Raw genomic sequence first — 17,157 nt, 5'->3', positions numbered from 1 at the left:
ACGAACCCTTCACCACTGAAGAAGTTTCAAATATTATCAAAGAGCTTCATAACTGGAAATCTCCTGGACCAGATGGCGTTCAGAACTTCTGGCTTAAAAAGTTCTGGAGTATTCATGAGTGCCTATCAGCAGTAATTAATAACACTATTTCTAATCCGCAGGAAATACCATCTTTCCTAACCCAGGGAACAACTTATTTAATTCCCAAAGATCAAAATAACACCCAAGATCCAACCAAGTACCGCCCAATTACTTGTCTTCCAACTCTGTATAAATTGGTCACATCCTGTGTAGCCCGGCGTATCAACCAACACTGTGCTTTAAACAATATCATAGAGCCACAACAGAAAGGATGTGCTAAGGGTTCCATGGGCTGCAAAGAACAACTTATCATCGACTCTGTCATTTCTAACCAAGCATATAGCAAAAAACGGAATCTCTTTACTGCTTTCATCGACTACAAGAAAGCGTTTGATTCAGTGCCACATGAATGGCTTATAGATATATTAAAAATATATAAAGTCGATGATAACATAGTGTCCTTTTTAAAACATATAATGTCAGATTGGAAAACAAAAATTCACCTCAAAATACCTGGTGAAAACAATATTGAAACTGAAAATATTGCAATCAACCGGGGCCTATTTCAAGGAGATTCGTTGAGCCCACTGTGGTTTTGTCTAGCGATGAACCCCCTATCCCAGATACTGAACTCAACTGACACAGGTTTTAGCATCAAAAATAACACCACTGTTGTTGCAAAGCTTAATCATCTATTGTATATGGATGATTTAAAACTACTAGCTTCCACTCGAAGTCACCTGGATCAGATGCTAAAAACAGTAGAAAATTTCTCTAATGATATTAGTATGCACTTCGGTCTTGACAAGTGCCGTGTCTTAAATATAATCAAAGGAAAGGTTCAGCCCGGCGGATTCGATATGCAAAACGGCCAGAACATCGAGGCCATGGGTGAAAATGATATGTATAAATACCTCGGAATAAAGCAAGCGCGGAAGATTGACCATAAGCAAATGAAAACTGAGATAACTACTGAGTTTATACGAAGGGTAAAACAGCTGCTTCGTTCACACCTTAACAGTAAAAATTTGTTTAAGGCACTAAACACCTACGCATGTTCCGCGCTTAGCTACTCATTTGGTATTGTTAAGTGGACAAAAACCGATATAGAAAATCTTCAGCGAAAAGTACGAACACACCTCACAAAGGCACAAAAACACCATCCTCGAAGTGCAGTAGAAAGAACGACATTACCGCGGCATTTAGGAGGACGAGGGCTTATGGATATAAGTGAGCAACTAGAAAAACAAATTACTAATTTAAGAACTTATTTTCAGGTGCAGGCTGAGACATCTACTCTACATCGCGCGATTTGCGCAGTAGATGATACAACACCGATCAAACTGAGGGAACCAGAAATGCGCATAAACCATCTTAATAAGGACGAAAAAATGCGCATCTGGATGGGTAAACCTCTGCACGGGCGACATCCCAATGAGGTCAGTCAAGACCATGTCGACAATATAGCGTCGAACTATTGGCTGACATCAGGAAAGATGTTCCCTGAAACAGAAGGTTCACTACTGGCCATTCAGGATCAGGTTATACCAACCAAAAATTACCTAAAATATATCGTCAAAGACCCTCAGGTCAAAAATGACAAATGCCGATATGGGTGTCAAGCTCAGGAAACCATCCAACATCTTACCGGGGGCTGTCAGGCATTTGCTGCAACTGAATATAAGGAACGGCACGACTCAGTAGGAAAGATCATTCATCAAGAGATAGCTATCAAACTGGGACTTCTTCAAACAAACCATCTTCCATATTATCAATACGTTCCTGAGAGTATACTTGAGAATGACAACTACAAGCTATACTGGGACCGCACTGTGCTCACAGATCAAACAGTGGCACATAATAGACCGGATCTCATACTTGTTAATAAACTAAAGAGACAAACAACATTAATTGATGTGGCGATACCCAACAACAATAATCTTCGTGTTAAACAGAACGAAAAAATCGCCAAATACAGGGATCTGGAAATTCAAATACGAAGACAGTGGAGAATGGAAAGTACCCAGACAATACCTATTATTCTCTCTACTACTGGAGTCATTCCAAAAAACCTCCTAGAAAACATAAAAAAGCTAGGTCTGAATGAACATCTCTACAAGACCATCCAGAAAGCTGTACTACTCTCAACGTCCAGATGTGTACGAAAATTTCTGGGAGATACTCCAGCATACCAAGTTACCTAGGGCTCGATAACACGGAAAGAGTCCCACCAGAGCTCAATCCTTTTGATACCGTAGGTATCTGGGATGAGTGAATTTTCCCCTTAGAGGGAGTGTGAGCCGTATGGCTAAATCTGGATAATAATAATAATAGTCTCTCGTTTTATACCGCTTCGCGGCTTTGGGAGTATAGCAGGGTAGTCTGCTATATCTAGGGCATACGGTATACAAGGAAGGTAACATAGCCAGTGCTACGCTTCAACCGCCTATTATTACCCCTGGTTTTACCCAAGGTACTCATTTTATTCAGGCTGAGTCGACCTGGGGCCTATAGACATTTTTTTTTTAATTTCTAGTTGTTCTTGCCGGCGGTAGGATTCGAACTCCGGACCACCGGCATGCGAGGCAAGCATCCTACCGCTTGCGCTACGCAGGCCCCATTATCTACAGTTGTTAGATAACTGTATCAAATGTCACGAAAAATGCGTATTATTTGCTAATTTTTCTGGTCTAAAAGTAAAATAAGCGATAAGTGTTAAAGGTTGTTGCGTTACATTAAATTGTAAATTATGAACTAATTTTGACCAATATTTATTAAATTTACCAATTAATTATTAATAAAAAACGGGTGTGGCTGTCCAGTGGGACTGCCGGTAGAAGTTATACTTCTATACACGCGTTCGCCGTTACAAATTTATATGGGAGTCAATCTGCACAATCATCACGTATGTAATGCTATAGGTAAGAGAGAGCAGAAAGATAAACATAATTAGATATATAGGTATATGGTGCATTGTTTCCTGTATATAAACAATTTGAAAAAATTTGACCTGTAATAGGAGTATAATAAATGAAGGATTGAATCAATATTTTGATGAAAATGTATATTTTTATTTTCATATATGTATGAAAGGAGTTGAATGCAAAAAAATTTTTTTACACATACTCTGCAGTAAAATTCATTGTTTATTTTGTTATTAATATAAAAATACAATACACTGTAACATAATTCAATATAATAATACAATACAAATTAAAATGCAACATTCATAAGTATTTAAAAATGACAATATGCATAACTTACTTACGCATATGTTTAATTTACCATGATAATAATATTAATAAAAAAATAATAATAATATTAATAAATATTAAATATACTTACAAAAAAAACATTTTTATTCTTGAGAGAGAAAGATAGAGAAAATGTGTCTTCTGTCTCTCTCTTACCTATATCTTACATATGTAATGGTTTTGCCGATTCACTCCCATACAAATTTCTAACGTCGAACGCGCGTATATAGGTATAACTTCAAAAACGAAATAAGTCTCACCCAAACAACTCTTTTCTGAACCTTAAAACTTGAAGTACTAAATTTTTAGGTAACTGAACTAAGCCTCAGTTTTATTAATAGCGTCTTGGCGCCATTTTGTAAGATACTTTTAAATGGGGCCATGGAGAAATTAATATATTATTTAAAAGCACTTGTATAAATCATTAGGTCCCTTGATTTTTTTATTCTTAGTGGCACTGTTTCAAAATCCCCACTAAATTATGAAAATCTTATTAAATTAACTCTCGGTGAAAGAATAACTCTTTCTACGTCACTAGTATCATGTATATATATATATATATAAATCTTACCATCATTGCTGCATCATTTTATTATAGGTATGTTTGTGCGTCCACTCGAAAAATTGAAATATATCTTAATTTTAGACTGTTGTTGACTATCCCGCAACCATGGCTACTTCAGTGTCAACTCAGTTTTCTATATACTTTAAGAATAAAGAAGATGATTTTTACTTTCACTACGATAGCAATTTTGCATCCACATATTTTGCCATCGTTGGAACGTCCCAATATACCATATTACAGCAAGCCGACATTTCTGTGTCCGCAACGGGTATTTTTGTTCATACTAAAGCTGTTTCTGCATCCGCAACGTTGCCATTATCAAATACCTCGGTTCAGTTTATCATTCATTTTGATGTCATCCTAAATACTATCTGTACTCTGTTAGAAAATATGTCTGCGTAGAAAATGCCATCTTATATTCCCAAGGTTGTCTGCTAGATAATGAGTAGCATCATTTTATAAATGAAGCCATAACGACAAAACGAAAAGAAATTGTAAATCAGGAAAAACTGATATAGTGTTATAAATGAAAATTATTGACTCACAGGAATATCACTAATATAAAATGATAATTAAAGATATTAAAGTAAGAATTAAAGAAAAAGAAAAAGTCAAAAAGTTAATCAAAATATGCCGCAAATACTAAGGCACTATACAGAATGTTCATAATTTTCTAAGCACATTTCAGTATTACATGATATACGAATATTTTAATAATAATGTCAAAACTAATAACTTTATTATAGAAATTCCAAAATACTCATATTTCTCAAAAAAGATATAATGTAAATTATGTTGCATCGGAAAACCTTTTTAATAAAAGTTATTAACAATTATCAGTGTTTTTGAACACTTTTGATACTTTACTGGTATTTCAAACACTTTTGAAATACCAGTAAAGTATCAAAAATAAAAAGTGAGAGAATAGAAACGTTCGTGTTTACCGAGAAAAGTTGCGGACAAAAGTTATGAGCTACATTCAGAACTGAATTGTTTATAAATAACATTTTTTTTTAATATTAATTAGTTTTGAAGTAATCGTACTGTTTCAAAAACATATTTTTTAACTATTTGTAACTTTAAAAAATATCTTAAATATAATGTATCAGGCATAATTAATGTTATAACTTTTATTATATATAAATATTTATTACATTTGAAATTTTTTAGATATTAAAAAATCGTATAATACGAAAAAACACTTAATTTCCTTTTTTTGGATGATAGAAAATGGTGCTTATAACGGTATCGACATCAACAAATTCCATTTTTTGTAACAAAATTCGAAAAAGCGTATTATTTATATACCCAGACTAATATTAAATATAAATCACACAAGATAATTTTTGAGAAAAATGCAGTTGAAAGTTTTTTCGTTTTAAGGATTACTTCAAAGTAGGTGAATATCTCAAAAAATATTATAAGTAACAAACAGTTGTAACTGTGTTGATTATTTTTTTTTAACAATTTTTGATAAGACCAAAAATTTAAAAAACTAAATTAAACTAAAGACTACATATTATTAATAAAAGAGTAAGCTCTGAAACTAAAGATGGTTAACAATTTTTGTTCAAAAACTTTTTTCAATAAACGTGAAAATTTTCTCTTTTCTCATCCCCTCTTAGATTAAAAAGAGTATTATCTCCAAAGAGATACAAAGTTGACTATAGGAATGAAGTGAAACATTTAAAATAACACAAATCAATAATCATTTTCGTTTTAATAAAGAACTTGAGTAGAAATTTAAAACTATAGTAAACTAATACAAAATACTACATTCTATTGAATAAAATACACTGAACTCAAAAAATTACTTCGAATGTGCTATAAGCACAGAAGTAAGAATAAACCATCAACTAGCGGCAGGCATTAATGTATCTCGTGATTGTCAGCCCAGTGTCAAATTGCATCACAAATTAACTCAATCGGTAAATATTTCGTATAAAAACCTTAATTTGGAGCCATGTTTTATTGCCAAAAATATTTGTATTGCTGGATTTAAGTTCTTCACACTCTCCTTTTTTCGGTGGTGTCTTGTTTCTTATATGATCTGTAAAGAATTTTTTTGCAATTTCTTTTTGGTCTAAAGTACATGGCACCAGAATATGACTTTTTTTGTTGATAGTAGGGACATTTTCAGGTTCGACAAACTAACTCACTACCATCTAATTCTGCATCATTTGCTTATACTACATCACATGTATCATAAGTCATCAGGCAATCTATACACCTGTTTATGTACGTCATTAATGTGACCCATAAAAGTTGTTAGTTGTTCGATATCATTCGGCTACATGTTGAAGATTTGGCTGGCTAAATATTTGCATAATCTCGTTGATGTAATGGCACCAGGATTTTTTACTCCACTCATTTTGACATGTTTTTCCTTAACTTTATAACCGGTCGTCGGATTATTTGTACCGATTTTCGGGAACAAATATATATTTGAATCCTCAACAAAGTTTTTTCTTCAATTTGTCAAAACACCTGTGTGTTCTTGTAGGTCAATGCTGAAGAGCACCGGAATACCCCTTCCTTTGTCACGAATTACAACTCTTTTGAATTTAGTTAGCAATATTTTTTCAGTAGGTGTTATGTCTTCTCAAAACTCTTCATGTTTGATGAGTACTTGTTTCAGAATAAACGTGAATTGGCATGCGCTCCGTTTCGCCAACTCTTTCACGATTCAATAAAATCAAACGGCAGAAAATTATTTCCATTAATTTTATGTATTATATAATTAACTTGTAGTTTATTTTACTATTTTTATTATTCTTTAAATGTTGAATAGATTCATCTGCTTTCTTCAATAAATAATTTTTGAAAATTTTTAGATCAGTTGCTACAAATCAATAAATCTTTCTTTGCCACTAAAGAAACTTTCCGTAACTGAGGATCTACTCGTAAATATTTAACAAATATGCACAAAAATACATCGGAATACCTACACTAGCGTAGTGCGTAGTAGACACTTTTCTTTTTATTTTGTGTGGCTGTGCTATTATTACTGCATCAGTAGTAATCCTGAGTTTACACCAATCTAACATTTTGTTCTTCAGATATGTCCCTTTAGTGATTTCATGATTTGGTATGGACCATTCATCTTTTAGCAGATTGAAAATTCTCTGACTTCTTGACAGGTTCAGTTTTTAGCCTATAGATTAATTGATACTGTATAAAGCAAACTCAATAAAACAATCTTTGTGTTAAATTAAGTAACGTAAGTACATCCATTTAAACTTGTGCATTCGTGTTTAAATTAAATATAAATAATTGTATAAAAATACACATTTTGGAAGTATTTAATTTTGTTCCGAAGGGATTGTTTAACTATCGTACCTTTTTCAATTTTCTACTCATAAAATAAAGGCTAACTTCTAACACCTATCTATTAAAATGTTAAAAAATCTGATGTTGACCCGTCACGTACCTGACATCGTTTCAAGGTGGGTGGGTTATGCGACTTTCGTTATCAGGTTTATCATGCACAAAAATATATTTTATCTAGTTTTTGAAAAACGTCTAAAAGTCTGTCCCTGTATTTAAATTTATCACTAATTAACCACCCCGAATCTGAATTTGTTCTTTTACAATATCGAACGGCTTTTCAAATAAAAGTTGTTCGCAAGACCAGCTTTGCATATATCGGAAATATACATTCTTAAAAAATCACAAAAAACAAAAGTACAAGAGTAAAGTACCACAGCTTCTAGATGAAGGTTGCTGTAAACATTTTCAAAGGATGCGATTTTAGTAAAAAGCTTAAATATGAAATGTCATCAAAGTAATATTGTAAAAATAATATACATATTTACAACTTAAACTCTATTACCTACATGTTACTGCAAAACATCTATATATTTAATGGTATTTCAGACGGTTAGCAATGTTGCCAAATTGAAATGACGCAGAATAATCGAGAGAATGAAAATAATATACACCAATGAAGTATACTCCATTGTTTCATACGCCTCCTGCAGGAGATACCATGAACTAATATATACACAAAAATTTCATGCTAACACCATTGTTGCGTCACTTAAAATCCTTAATAAATTTGTTGCTATAACTCAGAACTATATGCAAATTCGCCACATCCCTTGTTTGGATTACGAGTGTCCCCTGATGTCAGTTAGGAGAAATTGGTAACGACCATTTTTGAAATATAAGCGATTGTAATCCTGCGTCCGTATATTGACGCAACAATGCGGTGGATGCAGCATTACATGCAAAAACATAAATGTAAGGACGCATCAATGTCTGTAGGATCTATATATATATATATATATATATATATATATATATATATATATATATATATATATATATATATATATATATATATATATATATATATATATATATATATATATATATATATATATATATATATATATATATATATATATATATATATGCCAAAAATCATAATTTAAAAATAAAATCGACCTTTTTTGAAATTTATGTCATGCATATAAACATATACATAAAAGAACTTTAAAATAACAATCATTATATTTGTCCGTTTCATCTCTATGCCCATGACTACTATATCTACTAAATATTCAATGATAAATAAAATAGTTGAAAAAATTAAATAATGTATAAAATTAGCGAAACAATATCTTACCTCTCTTACCTATATCTTACATATGTAATGGTTTTGCCAATTCACTCCCGTACAAATTTCCAACGTCGAACGCGCGTATAGAAGTATAACTTCAAAAAAGTATTACTTTTCAATTTTAGATATGAAGACGACACTGAATTCGGCATTTCTTCAGATCATCTTAATACAGATTCGGATAGTGACAATGCTCTCACCATATTAGAATCTAATTTTAAGAAAAACCAAATAAGTCCTATAAAACAGAACATACCTCATTCAGACTCTGATTCGGACAGTGATGTGCAATAGTAAGTAGATTATTTTTTTATATATAACATCCCAGTATATTTAAAATCTGTAATATAATTACAAAAGTAATTATACTACAGATTAAATATAATAAAAGTAATTGTCTGACCGGCAATTGAATATTTGAACGGCGTTATGCATCACTAGACCAAGCGCCAAAAATTGATTTAGAGACATTTTACTTCAAAGTTTTCACTTTATTAAAATTCATTATATGTTATTACGACAATTGTCGTAATTTTTTGTTTTCGAATACAGTTTTTTATGTTTTCTTAAAGTGCGAAATAGTAACTTGCTAATGTTTAAGAAAAAGGAGAAAAAATATTTTAATTGTAATTTTAACGTATTCAATTTTTAAATTTTTAAATATTGTTGGCTTCTGTCATATTTAGACAAATACACTAAGTTACACTGACTGCTTTGCTCGGACTTCCGTCCTAACATGTCAATATTGTCATTTCAATCAGTTGCTATCATCAAGTCCTCGTAGACACTTTGTCTCAGGACCAGCAACTACATGTAGAGTCGTACGTTGCCATGTTATCAAATCCACTAGTAACTTTAACATATTAATACATAAGATCTAATAATGTAAACCTAATTTTAACCTAAAACTTTTTTAGAGTAACTAGGTTAGTTTTGGAAAAACCGTTGAACTCACTAAGATTTTTAAAGACTTTAAGAATATCAAAATAGCTAACAAGAACATCAAAACCATACGTCAGCTGTATAGCAAAATAAAACAACCCCTAACCACTCTAGAGACTACAGATGTTGTTTATTGCATTCAATGTACTGAATGTCCATCCACGTACATTGGTGAAACTGGAAGGAATCTGTCTAGCCGTATTATTTCTCATAAGAGTGATTGTAGATTAAACAAACCTACTTGTGCTTTGGCAGAGCATACTATCGATCTAGACCATAAGATAGATTTCAACAATGTAAAAATATTAGCCAGAGAGATAAATAAATTTATGAGAACTTTCTTAGAGATGGTACATATCAGCAAGAGTGATAATAACAATCTTAATAAGAGATCTGAGATCCAGAATCTTAGCAAAATTTACAATTTTATATTGACTTTTGACTGAGCTATTTTGCATCTCAGAGTTTTCTTTGTTTCTTTTCTTTTTCTAAAATTTCAGTATTATTTGAATACTTGTGATCAAACTTCAGTTACTAATTTAGTTTTGTTTTGTTTGAGTTATAATTTTTTCTAAACCTATTTACTAAATACTATTTTCTTTCGATTGCTTATGTTATAAATAACATTTTTAATTTCCCGCTTATTTTTAAGTTGGTAATACAGTTGGTAGTACTCAAAATTCATAAACAGTATTTTGTGAGACGTTATTTTCAAAGTTATTTTTTGTATTTTCTCCTAACTATTTAAACAATAATTGTCCACCCACTTTCTCTTTCTGCTCGTGAAATGTGACTGAAATCAAGCCTGCAGCGACGACTGTTTTAACATGTCGTCTTTCATTTTGTTTTTAACTTTTAACGTATTTAGTAATTTTTAAAGTGTTTTTTTAACAGTAACTTTTTTAAGTTTAGTTGCAACTTCAGTATTATCATGTCATTTAACGTTGTTGTTTATGCCACGAATCTTACATTCGGGTAAGTTTTTTATAGTTTTTTATAGCCTTTTTTTGGCACCATTCAAATTGTTACAACAGAGTAATTTTCTTTGTAGACCTTGATAAAGGTGGCAAAAAACCACCGAAAGCTTGGATTCAGAATAAATAGTACGCCTTAGCAAAGCTCTGTTTTTATTGACTACCACACCCAAAAAGAAAAAAGTATTTACATATATTTTTTCCAAACTAGTCAAAAAACTTTGGACTACTTTTCCTATATATATATATATATATATATATATATATATATATATATATATATATATATATATATATATATATATATATATACCATGCGGTCCATATGTATGGAATAAATTCATTTTTGACGTTATGTACTATCTGAATACTTTTGACAGGTTGATTTTTATTCTTAAATTGACAATTTACAGTATGAAAATATTATCCCCAGCTAGCACCTCCTTTGAATTATAAGCACCCCGTCGAAAATTTGAAATAACCAAGGGGGTCGTGTGGCATCTTGTTAGAAAGTGATTTTAGTCCTCTGTTCAGAAAAATAAAGTTTTTTAGGTTTGGTGCAATCATAACTGAGAAAATTGATTTTAAAGATGTAAAATTTTGATAATGTATCTATCACAAAACTTTAGGTTGAATGAAGATAATAATGCCACATAATATTTAGAATGTATTTTTCAATGTCATTTTCAATTAAATTAAATGGTCAAAATGACCACCATTCACTTCTTGACAATAGCCGAGGCGATTTTAGAATTCTCGCACAACCTTTTTTTACGACTTCGGGGGTTATTTTGTTAATTTCTTCCTTTATACTAACTTTTAAATCAGCAGTACTGTTTGGTCTATTAAAATATACTTTAGATTTTAAATAACCCCATAAGAAGTAATCGAGAGTCAAATCGGAGATTTAGGCGGCCATTCGATCGTTCCACGTCTTCCAATCCACCTATTGGAAAAAACCTCGTTTAAATAATTTCAAACTATACGTGCAAAATGCTTCAGTCTCTCTTGTTGGTAGTAAAAAAAATCTTCGTAATGTAGGCACTAAAAAGTTAATCAAAAAATCTAGATAAACCTCACCATCAACTGTGCCCTCAAAAAAGTAAGGACCAATAATTTTATTGTTAATGATACCAGTCCAAATGTTAATTTTTTAGGATATTGCGTGAGTCTTACACACCCAGTGAGGATTTTCTCTGAGTTTGTTAACCATTCCGTTTAAATGAAACGTCGCTTCATCAGAAAAAACTATTTTGTTTATGAACTGCAAATCTGTGTTCATTCTGTCCATCATCATTTTATAGAATTCTTGCCTTTTATCGGGATCATCTTCATTTAACTTCTGAACCAACTGAACTTTGTAAGAGTGGTATTTTTCTTTATGCAAATCTCTCAAAATAGATGATTTACTTACATCATTGACGGCGGCCAGTTTTGGAGTTGTCTTATGCGGATTTTTCTTAATCTCTAGAAGTACATCTAACTTTTTTTCATTAGTAAATTTAAAATTTCTACCTGGTTTTTCAATATTTTTTACATGTTCAGTATAACGAAACTTCTTTTCAATTTTTCCAATTGTAGATTCGAAATTTGTTGATCAGGGTATTTATTATTAAACATTTCACAAACCTCCTTTTGAGTTCTTGTTTTATTACCAAAACCACTCATAATTAAAATGTCTATTCTTTGAGTCTCGGACAAATGAGCCATAACTAAATTTAATACGCGCACAAATATTATACTGACGTCTTTTATTAACTTTAAATACCTTAATGACAGCAGCCTATTAGATTCATATCAATTTTTTATTTGGATTTTTGACTAATATTTTATTATCTTCAAAGTTTTTTCCCTAATATTTAGCAGAACAGATACGAAAATACTTGATTATTTCTAAAGTGTATTTTAATAGACTAGGCAATATTGCTGATTTAAAAGTTAGGATAACGAAAGAAACTAACAAAATAACCCCCGAGGTCATACAAAATGTTGTACGAGAATTCCAAAATCGCCTCGGTTATTGTCAAGAAGTGAATAATGGTGGTCAAGTTGAACATTTAATGTAATTGTGAAAATAAATTTTCTCAGTTATGATTGCACAAACTCAAAAAACTTTATATTGCTGAACAGGAGGTGCTGGAAAGAGGTAATATTTTCATACTGTAAATTGTCAATTCAAGAATAAAAATCGACCTGTTTCAGGTTTTTTTCAGATAGTACATAATAACGCTAAAAATGAATTTATTCCATACATATGGACCGCATGGTATATATATGAGCAATATTTTTACTTTTCGACCACTTTGTAGGGGCTTTGTATATCATTGTATCTTAAAAAGTAGCCTGTAGCTATTTTTTACCGATTTTAACACCTAATATCTCATTTTTTGTTGTATTGTAAAGTTTTTGATGAAATAATTTACAAAAAATAAGTTTTATTTTATAGGTCAAGAACAACGAAAAGAAATCTTATTAACTATTTTTTTGACCGCCTAAAATTTAACTTTTTGCTTCATAAGTAGTAGTGCTTTAGTAGTTTGTTTAAAAATTATTATCAAAGTCAATTATTTTTCATGGCTTGACTCCTTTTCACGAGGATTCGAAGCGGATTTCAAATTTAAAATAAAATACAGGGTGTTTTATTAAAAACACAAACCTTTGGTGCGGTACGGTGTTATGGAAGACCCTGTATATTTTTAACTAATTTTAAAACGTTAAACTTAAATGGCCTCCTATTTTTGTAAATGACTTTTTTGGTATCTTCTATAATATCAGATATAACTGACTTTGTCACAAAACTTGATCACCCTGTATATTCTCTAATTATCCTTTCTTATATTTAATTATTTATTTTTAGTATTTCGCCCGTTAAAAAAGAGGATGATGAAGGTGATGCGTTTAGTCCATCTCAGAAAGGAAGGAGAAATATTAGATCCATTCAACGTGATGAAATTTTGGCGGTGGAAACTCAAATAGCCAAAAAAGCAGAATTGGAAAGAATAGAGAGATTGAAGGGTCGAAGTAAATTACTTGAAAGCATGTCACAATCCACTCCTTCTGATGAAACTGAGGTAAAAATTTTTAATTCACATTCACGCACTTTCACTATCAATTATATTGAGTTCAAATTATCACAACCCCTCCACTCCTCGACCTATCAGGATCCATTGTTATGTCCCGTTTATATCTTATAAACTCATAAATATCAAGTTTTAAGAACTTATTGCGAACTAAACTACTTAGGTCTCAATCTGCCTAATTCTCAGTGTTGAGTGACGACTGGTCTTAACATGTGTGGCTGTTTTTATACTATCGGTATGCGCTGACGTGGTCTGAGCTGTCATGGCCTGAGCGGTATGGCTTGGGGCGGGGGTCGCTGAAGCGGCGGTGGTCATGTTGCCGGCAGTCGTTTAGCGTCATCGCTCGTGTTTAAGCTATTATGCTGTTTTTCAAAGTCGATGGCTTCACGAATGATTCTCGATTGTGCTTTTTTTTGCTTTGTTTGTTTTTGCTTTTTCGAAATTTATTTTGTAGTCTATCTGAATATGATGTTGGGCTAAGGCTGAAGTAGTATCGAAATGTTTGACTGATAGAAAATGGTCGTAAATACGGTTATGGTTATGGATTCGTCGGTTTGTCTGTCCTATGTATGTACGTAAGCAACTGGAACAAGGTATCTCGTAGACACCATGTTCTTCATTGGGGATTTGGTCTTTTACGACTCTGACGAGATTGGACAACTTGGAGTGAGTAGTGAACATCGTTTTGATGTTTAGAGGGATTAGAGTTCTACTGATCTTGTCAGTGAAACCTTTTGGTAAGAAGGTAGAAAGATTTTGGGTTGATCCGGCAGCAAGGTTTCTTTTTGGATGGAATGGGGTTTAGATGTTTTTGAATGCTCCTTTTGATTTGGGTTTTGTGGTAGACGTTTTGTAAGAGTGTTCGCCTTATTGAATTGATTTCGGATGACCTGTGATTGTTGTCACTAAGTCTTATGGAATGGGAAATAAGAGTGTTGATAACAAAATATCCCTAGACTTTTCCGATGTGTCTATACCGCTCGAACTAATTGGAACACAAACATGTGGCTTGGGACCGGCTGTGATAACCGCATGAAACAAAACAGAATTACTCAGGAATGGAGATCAAGCATCCTAATACCCTCTTCAAAATGGGAGACAAATCGGATCCGAAAAATTACAGAGGAATTCATTTATTAAACACAACACTAAAACTAACAACCAAAGTAATTTCCCAAAATAAGACAAAATGCATTGTTATAACAGCAAATTTATTAAGATGTAAATTGGAGCTGGAAGATCAGATAATAGAATTATCTAGCTACGGAAAGCTCGAAACAGAACTGGAAGATCAAGTAAATAGAGCAAACAGAGCCTCAGGTTGCCTGGATGAAACAATATGGAAAAATCAAAATATTGGGAAAGAAATGAAAGGCAGAATTTACAAAACAGTCATCAGACCAATAATGACATACGCAGTAGAAACACGACCTGACACAGAGAGGACAAAAAGGATATTACAAATAGCACAGATGAAAACACCATGGGACAGAGCTATTAGTACAAATATACGACGTAGATGCAAAGTGGAGAACATCAAGGACTGGGTAATAAATAGAAGAGTAGAATGGAACAACCATATAAGCAGAATGACAACAAATAGAGTAGTAAAGATGACAAGAGACTGTTCCCCAATAGGAAGACGATTAGTAGGAAGACCACGAAAACGATGGAATGATAACTTACTGGAGGCACATTGAAAAACAGACAGAGTCATGTCTACATAAAAAAAGAAGACACACATGTTTTCTGACTTATATTTGCCTAGAGGCAGTGTGACAGATCGACGTTGATTATAATATACTCATTTGACTGGTTTTAGAGTATCAGTAGTTCAGTTGTGAGCCTTTCTGCGTGGCAGCTTGTCGTTATAGTGTTACTTTTGCTTGTTCAAAGATGGATATAACTCTTACGGAAAATGAGAAAGTAATCGCTTTTAATGAACTGTTCGTCTATGACTGTGAGAGATGTAGCTACGGTGGTTGGTGTGGGAAAATGAAGTGTTACAAGAATTTTAAAAACCTTTAAAGATTCCGAATCATCGCATCCAAAAAGAAAAGGAACACGTGGACGTAAATATAAAACGATTCCAAGAACTGATAAAATTCTAATAAGAAATAGCAGACTAAATTCAATAACGACAAGCAGAGATCTTCCAAGAGATTAATTGGATTATGGTGTGAGTAGTAGTGGCGTTCAACTATACGGAAAAGGCGACTGGAAGTTGGCCGGAAGGAGAGAAAACCGAACAAAAAACAATTTCTAACACCTCTTGTGCAGGGATAGAAATCAAGTTTTGTTAGACGAAGTGAAGGTGAACCTCTGCGAGATCGTATGATCTTGCAGAGATGTTTTGGGATGTGTTTTTTCACAACAAATGTCACTAGAAGCTTAGTTCCAGCTTAGAAGACATGACAAGTTCTGCCAAATACATTCAAACATTACGCAGAAGGATTGGTCCAGACTTGTATGCGGGAAAATAAAGTAAAACTACTTGATTCGCCTGGTAATTCACCAGACCTAAATCTCATTGAAAACGTATGGCATATTCTCGAGAAACTTTAGCTAAGATGAATTGCACTACAAAAGCAAAATGCTAACAAGTGATATACAAAACATTTGTTTGATTTTAATTTACTTAGGAATTATGGTAACCGCAATACAATTATATTTTATAGAGTGAATTCTTATTTTGGACAATTTTTAGTGAATATGTTAAAGTAAACAATTATTATGACAGTAATCGATATTATAAGGTGGAAAGATGCAATTAATTGTAGAGGAATGAGAAAGAATCAGGAACATGTTAAGTTGATCTATAAAATGTAATTGATGGTACGTAGTCAGTTATTGTAATACTGATATTGAGAAATGGAATAAAATTGTAACTAGAGTTACTAGAAGATTATTAAGTGAATTTGTCTTTTAAAGGTGAGGATCTATCGTATCATATATTGTTTAGTATGTTGCAGTAGATATTACTTAAATGGTTGGTATCAGTCTTATAATTGATAGATTTACGAGTTTTATTAATGTGTACCATTTCAAGGAAAAGTCGATTTTTATAATTATCAACTTGTTCCAAGATTTTTACATTATTAAAGTCAAAGTTATCTCCTTTCTTCTAGTGGTGGTTTACTAAGGCACAAGAGTTTTTTCTTATATTGCAGTCACTTTTGTGTTGTGTGACACTTTGTTTAAGCTACTGTTGGGTTTGACCAATATAACAACTTTGACATTGACTGCAATTTATTCAGTAACTTATGTTACTCATTAGTGAATTTGGAGTTTTAACTTTTATTTTTGAGAATAATCTTGAATTTCGAAGTGGATTGTATTTAGTTAATTTAACGTTCGGAAATGTTTGGAAACGTGAGACAATTTGGTCTGTTAAATTTTGTATATAAGGTTTTTGTATGTAGGACAAGAACGTGTACCTCTGGACATTTCACAACATGTTACTTTTGGATATTTTTATTAGACAAATTGTAATGCTAAGAAAAAAATCTTTTTGTGCAACGTGTTTATCAGACTGTTTTGAATTATCGTGAATGTTGTATAATCTATAAGTTACACCATTTTAAAATCAACATGCATTTGTTAAAATACTGTCATATTGTCCAAAGGGACAGCACCT

General features: G+C 32.2%; 1 protein-coding gene across 2 annotated transcripts in view; it reads left to right on the top strand.

Annotated features, from left to right (window-relative positions):
* The window catches only part of LOC140441317 (uncharacterized), a 438,896-nt gene that overhangs the window by 323,025 nt on the left and 98,714 nt on the right, over positions 1–17,157 (top strand). For both annotated transcript variants that reach the window (XM_072531963.1, XM_072531962.1), the window contains exons 12-13: positions 8,650–8,817; positions 13,298–13,511. In XM_072531963.1, coding sequence (XP_072388064.1) covers positions 8,650–8,817; positions 13,298–13,511 — 382 coding nt within the window. The remainder of the gene's footprint in view (positions 1–8,649; positions 8,818–13,297; positions 13,512–17,157) is intronic.

This window comes from Diabrotica undecimpunctata, chromosome 5, assembly GCF_040954645.1.
Source record: "Diabrotica undecimpunctata isolate CICGRU chromosome 5, icDiaUnde3, whole genome shotgun sequence".
Taxonomy (NCBI): domain Eukaryota; kingdom Metazoa; phylum Arthropoda; class Insecta; order Coleoptera; family Chrysomelidae; genus Diabrotica; species Diabrotica undecimpunctata.
This window is presented reverse-complemented; position numbering and strand designations above follow the sequence as displayed.